General features: G+C 45.7%; 1 protein-coding gene across 4 annotated transcripts; it reads left to right on the forward strand.

Annotated features, from left to right (window-relative positions):
• Positions 1-209: 209 nt before the first annotated feature.
• On the forward strand, positions 210-14,898 carry EXOC8 (exocyst complex component 8). Of its 4 annotated transcripts, none has more exons than XR_013956647.1 (4): positions 210-1,800; positions 2,442-3,288; positions 6,590-6,626; positions 7,521-14,898. XR_013956647.1 is itself a non-coding variant. In XM_080616215.1 (2 exons), exons 1-2 carry the CDS (start codon positions 289-291, stop codon positions 3,048-3,050), a joined length of 2,121 nt encoding a protein of 706 aa, XP_080472341.1. In that variant the 5' UTR covers positions 210-288; the 3' UTR covers positions 3,051-6,023. The 4 variants fall into 4 exon arrangements, 1 of the variants encoding a protein (XP_080472341.1); XR_013956648.1 differs by adding an exon at positions 6,064-6,128 and having other exon boundaries at positions 2,442-3,250; positions 6,590-14,898; XR_013956649.1 differs by having other exon boundaries at positions 2,442-3,250.
• The last annotated feature ends 1,126 nt before the right edge of the window (positions 14,899-16,024 follow it).

The following is a 16,024-nucleotide window of genomic DNA, read 5'->3' on the forward strand; positions in this document are numbered from 1 at the left end:
GCCCCATCCGCCAGAACCGCCTAGCGCGCACGCGCGTTATGCGTCTAAGCCCCGCGCCACCACCTTGTTCCGACCACGCATGCGCCTAACGTCGTCTCAGTCCATCTGTCCCGGGCGCTCGCCGAGAGGGGAGCCGCGCATGCGCGTTGGGCGCTGTGCTGTTGTCGCATGCGGCCCACGTCCTGCGGTGCGCAGGCGCAGCGCGGCTGTGCCTGGAGGCGGTGGTAGTGCCGGTGGGGCGGGTGGCTGGCGCTGGGTAGTGGGGCTGCTGAAAGTGCGGCCGTGGCGATGGCACTGTCGCTGGGGGAAGGTGGCGGGAGCCGGCTGCGGCGGCAGCTGGAGTCCGGGGGTTTCGTGGCGGCTGAGTACGTGAAGCAGCTGTCGCAGCAGTCGGACGGGGACCGGGACCTGCAGGAGCACCGGCAGCGCATCCAGGCGCTGAGCGAGGAGACGGCCCAGAGCCTGAAGCGCAACGTGTACCAAAATTACCGGCAGTTCATCGAGACGGCGCGGGAGATCAGCTACCTGGAGAGCGAGATGTACCAGCTTAGCCACATCCTCACCGAGCAGAAGGGCATCATGGAGGCCGTCACCCAGGCCCTGCTCCTCCAGGCCGACCGCGACGACCCCGAGCTGGGCCCCCGCCGCGCCGCTACCACCGACCCCTTCCTGCCCCTGTCGGCCAAGGAGGCAGCAGCCAACGAGGAGGGGCGGCAGCGGACACTCACCACCCTCCTGGAGAAGGTGGAGGGCTATCGTGACCTCCTGCCCGAGAGCCCCAGCAAGTACCTGGTCTACAACGGCGACCTTGTCGAGTACGATGCTGACCACATGGCACAGATCCAGCGGGTGCACGCCTTCCTCATGAATGACTGCCTGCTCGTGGCCACTGCGCTGCCCAACCGCCGTGGTGCCTACCGCTACGTTGCCCTTTACTCCCTCGATGGGTTGGCTGTGGTCAACGTCAAGGACAACCCTCCCATGAAGGATATGTTCAAGCTGCTCATGTTCCCCGAGAGCCGCATCTTTCAGGCTGAGAATGCCAAGATCAAGAAGGAGTGGCTGGAGGTGCTAGAGGAGACCAAGCGCAACCGGGCCCTCAGTGAGAAGCAACGCCTGGAGCAGGAGGCCCTGCCCCGGCCTGCCCCAGCACCTGCTGAATCCACCAACCCCTTCGAGGAGGATGAAGAGGAGGAAGAGCCCTCTGCTGAGGAGGAGGTGGTTGATCTGTCACTTGAGTGGATCCAGGAGCTGCCTGAGGACCTGGACGTCTGCATTGCTCAGAGGGACTTCGAGGGGGCAGTGGACCTCTTGGATAAACTCAACGAGTACCTGCGGGACAAGCCTGTGAGCCAGCCTGTGAAGGAGCTGCGGGTCAAGGTGGATGAGAGGGTCCGGCAGCTTACAGACGTGCTGGTGTTCGAGCTGTCTCCAGACCGCTCTCTGCGGGGAGGGCCGCGGGCCACCCGCCGAGCTGTATCCCAGCTCATTCGCTTGGGCCAGTCCACCAAGGCATGTGAGCTCTTCCTGAAGAACCGGGCAGCCGCAGTGCAGACGGCCATCCGGCAGCTGCGCATTGAGGGTGCCACACTGCTCTACATCCACAAGCTCTGCCATGTCTTCTTCACCAGCCTTCTGGAGACAGCAAGAGAGTTTGAGACGGACTTTGCTGGCAACAACGGCTGCTACTCGGCCTTCGTGGTCTGGGCCCGCTCTTCCATGAAAATGTTTGTGGATGCCTTCAGTAAGCAAGTGTTCGATAGTAAAGAGAGTTTGTCGACTGCGGCAGAGTGTGTCAAGGTAAGAGGGTCCAAAGAGGATGGTGTGACATGATAGCCAAAACAGAGGTTGTAAAGCTTGTAAATCTGCTTTTCTAACCCTAGTTTAGTTGCTGACTCTTGGAAGGGTCTGTGGAAAGGTTTCCTGAGTTGAAAAGTGAATATTCATTTGGGGTTGGTTTGGCTTTTTTATCAGTTTAACAGAGGAAAGGATTAAGATGAAAACACACAGCCAGAAAAACCCTGCCTTTATCAGAAATATGGTGTGTTTATTCTTAATTTGCCTTTAACCCGTAGGAGGTCCTAAAATTTATGTAAGCTGCATTTGAGTGATGAGTATTTGAAGACTTTTTGTCTCTTTTCCAAGCCTGTCCTGGACTACATTTCCATAGTTTTTTGCAAGACTAATTTATTTCAGCTTCTAGTGGGGGAAGAAGTAAAGAGAAAGGGTGAGGGAGTTCATAATGTAATTGTCAGAATGTTTTTCATAGGGTTTATCTTTCAGTTATTAATTTCTCATTAATAAGAATTTTCTTGAAGCAGGAGAAATAAGTGAAGTATAACTAACACTTCTCTGTTTTCTGAGAATTATAAATTTGGTAAATAAGGTGTAAGGGGGGCCTGCACACTAGTAACACCCTTTGCTTTTTGTTACTACCCAAGGTAGCTAAGGAGCACTGCAAGCAGCTTAGTGAGATTGGACTGGACCTCACCTTCATCATTCATGCTCTTCTGGTAAAGGATATCAAAGGTGCGTTACAGAGCTACAAGGATATCATCATCGAGGCCACCAAGCACCGCAACTCTGAGGAGATGTGGAGAAGGATGAACCTAATGACTCCAGAGGCGCTGGGGAAACTCAGGGAGGAGATGAGGAGCTGCGGAGTGGGCAATTTTGACCAGTACACGGGTGATGACTGCTGGGTCAACCTGAGCTATACTGTAGTAGCTTTCACTAAGCAGACTATGGCCTTCTTGGAGGAAGCGTTAAAGCTTTACTTTCCAGAGCTGCATATGGTTCTTTTGGAGAGTCTCGTAGAAATCATCCTGGTGGCTGTCCAGCATGTTGATTACAGTTTACGGTGTGAACAGGATCCTGAGAAAAAAGCATTCATTAGGCAAAATGCATCCTTCCTGTATGAAACTGTCCTTCCTGTTGTGGAAAAAAGGTTTGAGGAAGGGGTTGGAAAGCCGGCCAAGCAGCTACAGGATCTGAGAAACGCTTCAAGGTTGATGCGTGTAAATCCGGAAAGTACCACCTCTGTGGTGTGAAGTGACCTAACTGTTCTTATGAACAGTCTGAAAGCATTTGCTGAAAATGTTGTACATTGGATACATGAACTAAATGGGTTTTCCGAGTCCTTGCAAAATGCAGAAGTCGAACTGCTGCATTCCAGAAGCTGAAGACTTACAATCAAAGCCTGAGAGGATGCAACACTTTACTTGGTGGATGGGAATTAGGGGAGTGAGAAGTAAGGTTGAGGTCCCATGTCCTTGGACAGCCTATCTTGTAAGAATAGCTTGTGTAGTGTTTGTGACTTGAGAAACACTGCAATATACAATTTTTGGCCAAATGTTTGTGAAAGTCTTAAATATATGTACACCACATGGCAGGAAAAGATCACTTATCACATCACTGTAGGAATTCTTTTTTTAAGGCAGGGTTCTGGTAGGAGGGGAAGTGCTGAAAAGTTCCCAGGGTGTGGTGTGAGACACATCCACCATCCAGATGTGAATCAGCACTGCAGATAAACAACATGAATTTGCACAGTCTGATTTGTTTGGTGGCAATACAAACTCTTCAGTTTTTTCCAACATTCAGATTCTTTCCATTCATTTCAGAGGCAGATCTAGATTAAAAATGTTGGGGGGTTTAAGGTTTTTGTGTTTGGATGAAAGGGCTGCTTCTATTTAATAAGCTTGCTTGTCAGCTTAAATTGCAGGTCTCTGAAAACAAACCTGCTGCCAGAAACATTTGTTCCCTTCAGAGAAAAAATGAGAATAACTTTTTCCTTCCCTTTTGTGTTCCCGTTCCGTATTTTTTCATGGACTTAATTGGGGTCAATTTGATTAAGCGTGCACTCTTGCTTGAGGTGCTGTCATAAATGCATGACACACCATTGCCTACTGGTAGAAACCACAGTGAAGAAGTGTAAATGCTCTTGAGATGTGCAGGTCAGGGAGAAGGTCTGAAGGTACTGTTTCATTTGGAAGAAACAGAATGCTAGTTCTGCTGTATGGAGGCAGCACAGGATGAAGGAGTGAGTGTGAGGCTTTTTGTAAAGGATGTCATCTGCAAAATACACACTTTGTCCCTCCTGCAAATATTAGTATTGTTTTCTGTAATACAGCAATAACCTAGAAGCACTATCTTTTTCTGCAGAAAACCCAAGGACTGTGTATGGTTGGGAGCACTAATGTATATAGGGGAATTTTATGCAAATGCTTGTATGTTTGGATTGAACGGTGATGGCTGTCTCATTCAGTATATGTCTCTGAAAATACAATAAGCCAATCTTGTATAAAGGCTGGCTTTAGAAAGCTGTCAGCATCATGTTCTGAGCTGCGTAAACTTCCCCTTTCGTGAAGACTTTCTTAGTTGTGAGAAAATCGTGTTGCAGCTACGTAATCTTGTATTAGACTCTCAGTAAGTGTTCTTAACTGGAATCATTGAGTATCCTATTCCTATTATACTTTCGGATGAAAGATTTTGCAGCTTGTATCAGCGTAATGAATGCCTTGTGACTGCCGGAACAAATAAGGTATCGCTAGTAAAACATTCTGCATAACTGCTCATACTGGAACTACTTTCCTCCCTATTTTCATGGTGCTAATTCATTGCACTTTTTACTTTAGTGGCTAGTTTTCATTCTGTTGCTCTTTGAATGCCTTTTGAACTGTCTGGTTTTGCCAAGTGTGCTACTGTCTCTGCTCACTTGCTTTCCAGTGTTTGGGCTTTTTGCTAGCATATCATGGGAGAAAAATGGTTTTAATGGATAACTTATTGCTCTTGCTAAAACTGATTGAAAACCACTGAAACAGCTATAGTTTTATTTTAAGGGACTGAGACAGTGAGAGTTAGAACTTGTGTGAACATGTTATGTCCAAGAGAGAGCCACACAGGTGTTTTTCACTAATGAACTTGTTTTGATACCAGATCCTAAGGAAGTACATCAAAGTAATATATTCTTTCTCATTTGCTTGAAGTGGACAGAGGTAACAACCTTACTTAATCTGAAGACAGATATGTTTTATTGTTTTCTTTACAGCAGAAGAAAGCAGAATTAATAGAATTAATACAGATGAGTTGTTTTGGTTTTGTGTTAGTTTTTTTCCTGTGCAAGAGAAAGGTAAGCTGTGGAACTGCAGCTCAACACTAATTATTGTGATGCTTGAGAATTTTGTGTAAGAAGCTGAATTGTAGTTTCATGATTCCCAGCTGTGGAGTAAGATTGAATAGGAGGAGAGCCCTGTTCATGCATCCGTTGCAAGCTGGTGCAGCACATCTTATCCTCATCAGAGGATGAAAGGTAGAATGTAATTCTGCCATGTGTTCTGTTATGCCTCAGTCACTGCTCTCGTTATCAATCTGTTTACAGCACGTGAGGCCTACTGGTTTTGTCTCTGCTTTCATCCGTGGATCAGTGGGCTTATGTGGATGTTGGTTTAATGGATCAGGGAATCTGGCGTTTCCTCTGGGTGATTAAATATCATGTTCGTGTGCCTGGCACAATCCAAATATGCGTGTGGATTTGTATAAACTGCTGTAGGTAGCATTGATACTTTGTAACTTGTGAATCAATTCAAATTGTAATGAAAGAAAATCAGTAACTTAAGGAAAATGGTGTGCAATTAAATTAAACTTTCTGTATGTTAATTCAGTTAACAAAAAAGTTAACGTATACAGAGAATCATGGTTTAATAAATTTCAGATTTGAAGACAGTAATTTGAAATGGCACTTTTCCTGAGCCGTACACTTGTATAGTGTTGTTCAAGGTGGCGTTTGCAGTAACTACTGAATAACATGATAGCAGTTTCGTTGATTTGGGGAAGAACTAGTCTTTTTGTTTTGTTTTGAGACAGTTGCATATAAAATCTGGTTTCCTTTAGCTGCTGTGACAAAATTGTGATGTGTAAAATGAAGATTTTTATTATTATTATTCAGATGAATTTATGTATTACAATTTAATGCAATAACTTTTCTGAACAGTGAGGACCATGTATTAAAACTTTTGGACACACAACATTAATGATGAATTTCTATTTTTATTACATCATCATCAGGAGGAGGATGTTGATTCAAAGTTCGAGTCCACTAATAAATTTCCAGTGAAGCAGGAGAGCTGCAGGTCAGTGATTTGTGAGGGAGATGTAAGAGGCAGCTAGGTGGTGAAAGCCAAGTGATGTCACTTCAGTTACATTCTTACAAAGTCAGTGTGACCAGGGCAGTGTCATGCTATGGGATTCGTTACCTTCCAGGGATGATTTTGTCACCGGAGTCCATTCGCTCTTAACTTGAATGCTCCACGTGCAGTGCAGCCCTTCTCCTCGCTAGGTGGAGTTCTGGCTGTTGAAGCTTTGCTATGCCAAGGACAGGCCCAGCCATTAGACCTGTGCCATCTCACAGAGAGGCTTGGGACGTTTTGTGACACGCTGGGGAATGAAAATGCTGCACTGAAGTTTTTGGATGTTAGGGTCAACTTTTTTTCCTTCCTTGGTAGTGCTTCTCTTCTGCATTTTCTGATTTTTGTGCTGTTAATGTCTTAATTCTTCATATTTTCTTTTGCTGCTGTTTCTATACCATTGGCAGGCATCCTGCAGAGGATCTCACCTTTCTACTTCTAAAGGTATGTACCAACATGTGACATTTGTTCTGCCTGAGACATGCTTTGCTAGACTGCAAGCTCCTACAGAGATGTGAAATCACTTGTCACAGCTTCAGCTATCTTGTGTAAGATGCTCAGCTTTATGACTTCTCAAAGTCAAGCTTGTATGACCTCTTGTCATTTCACTTCAGCATTGAACTGAAATTCCAACGAGAGCTCACACTCACAAAGCAGCTTTGCACTCCAACATGATAATGCAGAAGATCCCTACTGTCAATCTCCATAACTTACTCTTCACACTCCCTTTGCTGCACAACTCCTATGTTTTAACTGGGTTACCTTTTACTTAAAAATCTCAGTAGTTCTGCAAACTCTCACTGTGTTTTCCCTGAAGAAAATCAAACCCAGAATGGGGCATGTCTGTCAAGGAGCTTTGTGAGCATATCCTGTAGACACATCTTTTTCCTCAGTGGCTTGAGAGTTCTGATGTACATTTAATCCCTGTAAACCCTGAAAGGTAGTAGGGAGAGAAACACCTCAAACTGTGGCGAAAATAGATTTATGACCTTGATAATTACAAGGGATGCTGAATAGAGTAATTAATCAGAATTTGATTGAGCTACCTCAGACACAGAATAATCATGTCTTGAGTATTTAGGAAATTTTGCTATTACAATTTTAGTGGCCTCAGCGTGCCCTGTAATGCAGTTTTCAACTTCAGGGTTACAGGCTGAACTATATTCTCTGCTACAGATGTGCTAGGTTTAACAGCAGAGAGAAAGTATAAGCAAGCAGCCTGTGCTGACCGCTGAGCAGTGTTCCCCTTCCAGGTGACTGATCAGGACAGATTTGGGGCAATTTTAGATCACTCTAATGTGCCCCTCTAGTATTTATCCTCTATTGCTCCCCATACAGTAGCTGCATTCCTTTCAATGGCCTGAGCATCCTACTTCTCACCCAAGCGAGAGATGATCTGGGAGGATGGAGAGAACCTGCTCCTCGGATTTCTTGAAGAGGGCTGTGATGGCACATGATTACCAGTGGGGGTCTCACAAGAACTCTGCATCAGCAAGCATCTCCTCTGCACGGGAAAACAGGCTGCTCTGTATGCAAGCAGATACGGTTGTATTCGATTTGTTCTCATAGACCAGTACAAGAGCTAAAAGCAGGTATGGAAGCTAAGATATTAATCTCTTCATGTCATGGTAGGAACTAGACTCTGAGACTTTAGATTACCCAAAATATAATTTGGCCCTGCAGTTGCCAGGAATCTTGTTCAGATGTGCTAATATGTTGGCGTATGATTATTGAATGTATTGCACTAGGAGGTGGACCACGGAGAAAAGCAGGTAGCTTTAACTTCACTGCTGCTAGGGAAGTCCTTGCAGATGCTTGAATTAATGATGATTTCAAGTTATTTATAAATAAAACAAAACCATGCAGCTCTTCAGTGAGTTCTGCCAACACACACAGTTCTTTCTCTGTCCTCCCAGAAAGCTGAACCAGTCAAAATCTAAATGCTCATGAAGGTGTGAGAAAATTAGCCAAATCTTTTGCAGCGCAAAGCATGACTTGGGGTCTGAATTTCATATACCCCTAAGCTGACTGTGGACTGAGAGAAAACTTTTCCTCAAACACTTCCAGACATAAAGTTCTCTGGGTTTTGAGTCATTCCTACTGTTTCTAAAATCACAGTTCACAGACAACTGTCTGTGCCAGTCAGATTTGTTAAGACTAATGTGTTCTGGGTTTGTTTTAGTTACAGCTTCACAGCACTGCTGCAGTCTGGGATTCCTGTTGTTATGTTCATTCTCAATTCACTGGGCTCAGTTTTCACCATAGGAAGGGGCCCAGCTCCTGCAGGATGGGGTTGTCAGAAGAATATTTGAAGCTCTGCAGAGAATCCTTCCTTCCTCAGGATTCAGTGAAGTTTTCTCTCAAAATGTGGGTCTCTGATAAGCAGCTCCTGTTCTGCTTTTTTTCCTCCCTCAGTAACAATTGGCAGGATTGTTTGTTTTTCCCACTTTGCAATGTAACTTCTCCACCAGAGGTGCCAGGTTGGCTTTGTGGAGGAAGGAGGCCAAACTGCATGTTAGATTACAGTCTGTGCATCTGTCTTAACGTAATTCAGGCAATATACCTCCCTGCCTGTTCTCACTAATGACAATGTGCATGGGGAGGTGGGGGATTGGGAGGTTTGCAAGGAAAGATCTGTAGTCTTTGGCCCTCCAACTTGCATCCAGTGAGGTGCTTAAGCACACACTGAAGAACATAATACTGAATTTGAGAGGCCCACTCCTGCACACAGAGCTAATAAGATGTTAAAGTGCTTTTCATGCATGCATCATAAATAGATTTCATAAAGCCAACTGGCAAAGAAAGCATAGGGCAGCAATACTGGAGGAACAACAGCACATGATCGAACAAAGTGTGCATCTCTGTGACACCTCAGCTCTAGTGTGACAAACTGTGGTGCCTAGCAAAACCTTCCCCTTCTTCAGTGGGTGCAGTAAGCTCCATGAATCATCAGTGTTGCAGCTTTCAGGAGGCAGCAATAATAGAGTTGGACATGCTAAAATGTAGTTGCTTCATCTGACCTGGTGTGATATGTGGCACCACATCAGGGTGGAGGAAATGCTCTCTGGATAACTATGATGCTTAAGGAAGGGTGTACAGCGAGGTTGGACCAGCTGCTGTTGTGTGATATGGCTCCATCTGAGCCTGACCCCAGTGCTGGCTGGCACAAGGAGCAGCAGCCTCTTCCCACAACTCATCCTTCCTTGTTTTACCCAAACCCAAAGCCTCCCATTGTGAGCTTTCCCCTCCTGCTGTCTGCCTGGCATGAAATAAGTCTCCTCCCTCCCGGTGGGATTAAACCCTATGATGTTTGCTTGGTGACAATTGATGTAGACAGTAGGCAGAAGCGCTGCTGCCTGGCATCTTTGCCTCAAATAGCCCCTCTCCTGGTGTGCCTGTAATCAGTCACCATTTTTTGTTTTCCTCTGAAATTTATTACCATTTAAATAGCATTCCAGCCTGAGACGTCCTGTGGGGTTTCTGGCTCTGCTCCCTCGTGCTCTGTGAAATTAATTCCATTAAGATCATGTCCTCACAGGAAAATGGTGCAGGTTCAACTAAACTGATTTAGATACTTTTAAACCCACACAGGACCTTCCGTGCCCGTTTAGTTGTGAGTGGAGCACTTTCCACATACTTGGCTTGGGCTATAATATGCTTAGACAGGAAAGTGTTTATTCCCAACCAAAATTACAGCACCAAATCCTGCTGTCTGGGCCAATGTTTTTGACTACTGTGGGCAAATTCCATATTTAACTCAGTGTGTGCTTTTAGGCCTTGAAAATTTAAAAGCCAGACTCCAAATGCCTTTAATCAGGAAGCAATTAATTGCACAAGTTTCCTCCTTGCAGCCAGTGTAACACTCAAGTAGGTAATACTCCATGTGAGGCAATGGCTCATGCTTGTACACTACTTTTATTACTGTGTATCTCTGCTAATTAGTTCCTGTTGGATGGTAGGCCAGGTTGCTACAGGGGGTTCAGATAAAAGGTTAAGAGGCAATCAGTTAAGACAATCTAAAGATAGCTTTAAGAAGAAAAATAGACGGTTTGTTTTCCTGCTGAGCTCTTTTTTCTTTTCTTGTTATTACTGTTATTTCTGAAGAAAACTCACAAGCAGGACTCATGCTTTTGATGGAAGTCCGGACCAGGTTTGCAGGGGTTGTTCCAGTACTTTGATGTCAAGCACATTAGATTGGAGCTTCTTCCAGACTACCCTGGTGCTCACCCAAGACCAATCCCAAGTAGGAAACACCTAGTTTGTCTCTTTTGCACCCACATTCATGCAAAGGATCACAGTCCTGGTTGTCCCTCCAAAACCATGCTCAACTTCATGTTGAGAGAGGTGGATGGGTACCAGTGCAGGGAGAGCTGGGGGGGTGTTTAGCCCCTGTAGACAGTCCCTGGGGTTGCGCATACCCAATGTCTCACAGAACAGGAGGGTAAGGCTTTATCTACCTCTCTGCTCCAAATTCACACCAGGGCCATTTCCCCCACTGCTATCACTCATACCAACCTTGCTCGCCTTTTCAAACACAAGCCACGCATCCTTCCTGTCCTACGTGCTGGCCAGAAATGTCAAACTCCCTCTTAAAGCTATTATTATAATTTCCTAGCAGAAACCGTCCTCTCTGCACACACAGGTCTTCATGTTTGACTATTATAATTGTATTTTCAAAGTTATAAATAACACATTAGCCTGGTTTATGTGTTCATGCAAGTCAAGCTATAAACTGGCAGATGAATGAAATTAACTGTCTTCAGAATTCACATTCCTGTCACTTATTCAATTATTTGATCAACATAATTGCTCAGAACAAGAGCTAATTGGAAAATGACATGCATTTGCTCTCTCTATAGAGGAGAGCCTTATCAGGTATTTTACTGCAGGCACTTTCATTATTCTAATATTCTGGAAGAAACAAGGTTTTTAAACAAGCCAGGCCCAAACACACAAAGCTTGTTTGACAGCCAGATGCTTTCCTGCCCTTAAAATAGCTCCAGTATTTTGTGGTGCAAAGGTTTGAACACGTCTGTGTTGCAGCGCACACAAGTAAGTACCTTGGCACACGTGTATGGGAGCCACAAGCCAAGCTTGCCTCCCGGAGTCTACAGCGCTAAATGTGTCCTTGCTACCGTGTATCTTTATTGATGCATTCATGCTGGTGCTGCAGCTGTATGTGTTTGGTTCTGCCTAGGACTGGCTCCCATCCTTGGGAGCTGATACAGAGGATGCCGATCAGCAAAACATCCTCTCAGGAGTAAGAAAGGCAGAAAGTGATTTTATTGTTGCTGATGTGGAAAAGAGTGTAATTTCCCACCTTGCCAGCTCAAACCCTGCATCGAGGTCACAGTTTGAAACACTGATACCTTTGGAATGATTGGTTTTTGTCACTCGCCTTGTTCAGATGTTCTGGTTAACATCACGAGTCTGGACACACACATCCAGACATCTGTGCACTTGGTTATTGAATGAAAATCTAAGTGCCAGAGCAGAGGGGTGGAGATTGAAAGGATCAGGAGGTAGGAGATTCAAATCCTAAATCGGTCCCTGTTTCCATTATTTTCTCTAGCATTGTTTGGGGTTAGAATATTCGATTTGTTTAAGTAAGAGACAAGCAAGCACTTTTCTCTGCTGTGTGGAGGGGGAGGAAGCTCATCTATCAACGCCAACAGTTTGCAACCTATTGTTTGCAGGCCCCGAGGGGATCTGTGAGTTATCTGTAGGGGAAAGGGAGCTAAAAAAAAATCAACCCTGTTGTCTATTGCTTTAAATTCATAGCAGATGGCCGGCACCTCCGCTGGAGAATATTGGGGTCTGCAAATTGAAATCGGATAAAACCCGGTGTGTTTTTCCTCCAGGTGTTTGTGAGCAGTCCAAGCACCAGCTTTAGCTTGCTTGAAAAGACTCTGAAAGTGCTCCATGGAGCATATGAGAAGCACACTGTACTGGATCTTGTCCCCTGAGCTCTAGATGTGCTGCTAACACTGCACAAGTGGTACAGGACAGTGCTAGGAAACACACTGTACTGCATGCACCGTCTTAGGGGGGCTGGTACTGTCTATATTTGATGAGAAGTAGTTAACCAGGTAAGTGGTTATTTAGTTCATCCACAAGGAGATTAAGAAATGAGTGCAGCAGGGCCTGTTTGTACTTACACCAGGACATTTCTGAGAGTGCAGCGTTTTTAGGGCAAGAAGCAAAAGTATGCAATAACAGAATAAAACCCATCAGGGATGGGTAGGGAGCTTGCAGTGCTTATATATGTGTCCCAGTGGTCCCTGGGGGAAAGAAAGTTAGATCCATCAAATGACCTGTAAGCACAATCTTGTGCTGCCTAATGGGGATGACCTGCAGTTTGTAAAAGAGAGGTGCTGAGGACACCAGGGACCATTCCTGCTCACAGCTTTGCATGGCCACAGCAAGCTGAAACCGAGGACGTTACCAAGGTTTGGTGTCCTGGAGGTGACTCCAGTTAGTAGATAAATAGCCCCTGAGTGCAATGCTGTGATTTCTAAGCTGTGACTAACAGTATAAATCAGTAACCTGATGGCACCACAGGACATCTCACATCGAAAATGCAGGCTCCTCTGTTGCCAGTTTTAGGCACAAAGGGAAGAAATAAAACAAACAAACAAAAAACAAACAAACCACCAAACAAACAAACAAAAAAAACGCCCAATATATGGGATTATTTTACAAATTCAGGCTGCTGCTACGGCCAGACTAGGGGAGAGGCATGCAGGGAAGTAGCCATTGCTAGAGCTGAGAGAAGAGGCAGCCCTGCAGCCTGTCAGGCCTCAAAGCAAAGGGATGTCACAGGCGTCTCGAACCGGCGGTACGAGCGGAGCAGCTCCCGGGGGAGCGCGGCACCCTCGGCCCTTCATCCCGGCTCCGCACTGCCGTGCAGCCGGGGGCGTGCTCCCGCGGAGGCCAGCCTGGCACCGGTACCCGCACCCGGTATCGCCAGCAGGGGGCGGCCGTCGCTGCCGCAAACCACTCGCCGCCCCTCTTACAGCCCCGCATCGCTGCATTCCAACCCAGACACACGCCTTCAGCCCCACAGCCCGGCCCTCAGCCCTCCATCCCATCACTTCCCTGTGCCCACCACCCAGCAGCCTCATATTCTCCCAGTTCAGTGTCCCGGCAGTCCCACAGCCAAGTTCCACACCGGCAGACCTGCAGCCACATGTCCAGTTCTGTAGCCATGCAGATCCACTGACCAGCACCTCAGCCTCCCCACAGCCCAGCATCCCTGCAGCCCACCATCCAGTGTAACATCCAAGCTGCATAGCAGGCCCAGAGTCCCACAGCTCTGCATTCCCAGTCTCATTTGATTTGAAAATCTGTAAAATGGCTACTCAACAGAAAACAGGTTTTTCCATATCGATGTTCACAAAGGTGTTAATCCATCTGTATTAACATCCTTCATATGGATTAAACTATTTAGGACTTTGAAAAGGGTTGCATGCATGCAACCATGAGCCCTGCAGTCCAGCAGCCCTGCCATCCAGCATCCCTACAGCCCACCATCTGAGGGCAACATCCAAGCCCTACAGCAGCCCCAAAGCCACACAGCTCTGCAGCTCAGCATCCCCATAGCCAAACCATCTTGGCATCCCAGCCAGGGCACACAGCAAGTGTGGTTGGCACAGTGCTGCTGCTCCTGGGTGTAGGTGTTATTGTGGTTTCTGCCTTCTGGGGCAATGACAACTGTGACTGTGGAGGTAGTTGTAGTCACACTGGGCCTTTTTTTGCTTTGGGTCCTGTTATAAAACGTACTGGTGAAGATACTATTTCGTTCCTCAGAGCTGGAAAAATCTTTCTAGTGTGGGCTTGCCACCGCCTGAGTGAGGAGGCAGCTTTACAAACATACAGGATGCAGCCAGGGTGCACTTCTGGTCCAGCTGCTGCAACCTCTTAGCTGCAGTGCTACAGCCTGGTACTTCACAGTGAGTTTTGTCCCCATCAGGAACAGTCCCTCCCCCTGCACAGTACAGCTTTTTCTGCAGGATTTCAGAGTTGGAAATGCATACTAGGAAGCTGGTGCTTTTGTTCCTTTGGGATATTCACCCTGCTACCTGTGAATAGGCCTGACTGCATTTCTGCAACTGGAAAACTCAAGAACTATATGCAGAAAAATGTTTATCCCCCAGTTTTTTTGTCTATTCCTGTCCACTTTCTTGTCTTGCTGAGCCTCGTGCTAGTTTAACTCCTTGCAGAAGGCTCGTAGCATGTTTGATCTGATGGAGTGCTCCTTTCCAGCCTTGCTGTATACCCAAAGCAATGGCACAGGTGTGCTGCTCCTGTGTGAACATATTCCAAAGGCACATGTGGGCTGTCTTAGCTAGAACTTCATCCTATTTTATACTCAGGCACAAAATATCTGGTTACTATTTTCTAACAGAGAAGGTACTTGAGATGGAAAAAGTCCCTCAGGTCACGAGCTGGGATAGAAAATGAAGCCATGGAAAATATTTGCAGGCGAACAATAAAAATGCAGTTTGAAACAAAGGAAATATTTACTTTCAAGCAGATTCTTTTTTTTGATCACTTCAAAGTAAAATTGTTTAAATTGTAGAAGACATTTGAATCAATAAAACATTCTAAAAGTCAACAATGGGAAAATGTGATGCTTTGATATTTGTAAATTTTTCCTTATTACTTTTATTTGAAAAAATGTTTGGGACATGTTTTCTTTTGTAGGTCCCTCAAGAAAAACAATAGTTTTCAGGAATCAGTATTTTTCAATTAGAAAATATTTTTGCTGGAAACTCCTATCTGGAAAAAAGCTGGAAATAGTTAGTGTGAAAAGTCTAGCAGGAAGCTTTTAGTTCCAGATGTGTTGTTCTGCTTCCCCTGGTATGACAGAGGTACTTACAATTAGAGTTCAAAGACGCAGCACGGGTGGAACTAACTACATATTTCCTGACGTTCGTGCCTCTCAGTGCAGGGGTGGTTCGACCACTGTTTACAAACCTGAGCTTAATTCACTCTCATACCAAAGGCAGTAATTAAAACCCCAGCGAGAAATCAGGGCCAGTGTATCACAGGCTTTCTCTCATCTTATGTCTGGCTGTGCTGTGTTCAGAAGAAAGATGCACATAGTAGATACAGTCCAATCCCAGCCCTCCTCTGGTGAGTCAGAGTCAGCTTCTTAGGTCTTGCGGATCTAAAGTCAGGAGGGAAGGATGGTCTTGTGGCTTAGGATGAGGACTGTGAGTCACAAGAGTTTATTTATGGAAAAGAAAGTGCTCCTTTCATGTATTAGCAGTTGTCTCTAACCAGCCTAAGCAAGTTGCCGCTGGAAAATTTCAGCTGTAGGCATGTTAAAGCTGGAGGGGGTTAAAAAAGCAAAGAAGTGCAACTGACATTTCACCATTTCTGCAGCAACATTCATCCATAACGGATTGCCCTGCTAGGAAAAGGACACACACCAGGGTAAATACCAGAAGTATCTTAATTAGCGTTTCAGGCTAGCTAAACTCCCATTGATTAAGCTGGGAATGTTGATTAAAGACCTCAAGCTGTGACTCCAACAATTCAGTCAGGTTACTCCTGCTGCTTAGCAAGGCTTGAGTTAAATTGGAAAGCAGGATAGAGTTTATCAGCTCTGAGCAGTGTGCTTCTAGGCAGATAACCTGCAAGTACCTCCCTGCTCCGAGTCTTACAGGGCATTCAATAGGTTTTCTGTGTGCTGGTGGGAGATATTAAAGTCTTTTAGGAAAAAAACCTAAAAGCCAGCCTAGCTTTGGATCAATCCTCTGGAAATCAGTCTTGCAGTTCATATAGTTAATGATCAGTTGGCGGGTTAACAGTCAAAGGTGAAGTCAAGGGTGATT

This window comes from Psittacula echo (assembly GCF_963264785.1).
Source record: "Psittacula echo genome assembly, chromosome: 4".
Lineage (NCBI taxonomy): Eukaryota > Metazoa > Chordata > Aves > Psittaciformes > Psittacidae > Psittacula > Psittacula echo.

Coding starts and splice junctions, on each gene's coding strand:
- EXOC8 (XM_080616215.1), top strand. CDS start 289: ATGGCACTGTCGCTGGGGGAAGGTGGCGGGAGCCGGCTGCGGCGGCAG. Junction 1,801..2,441: donor CTGCGGCAGAGTGTGTCAAG/GTAAGAGGGTCC, acceptor TTACTACCCAAG/GTAGCTAAGGAGCACTGCAA.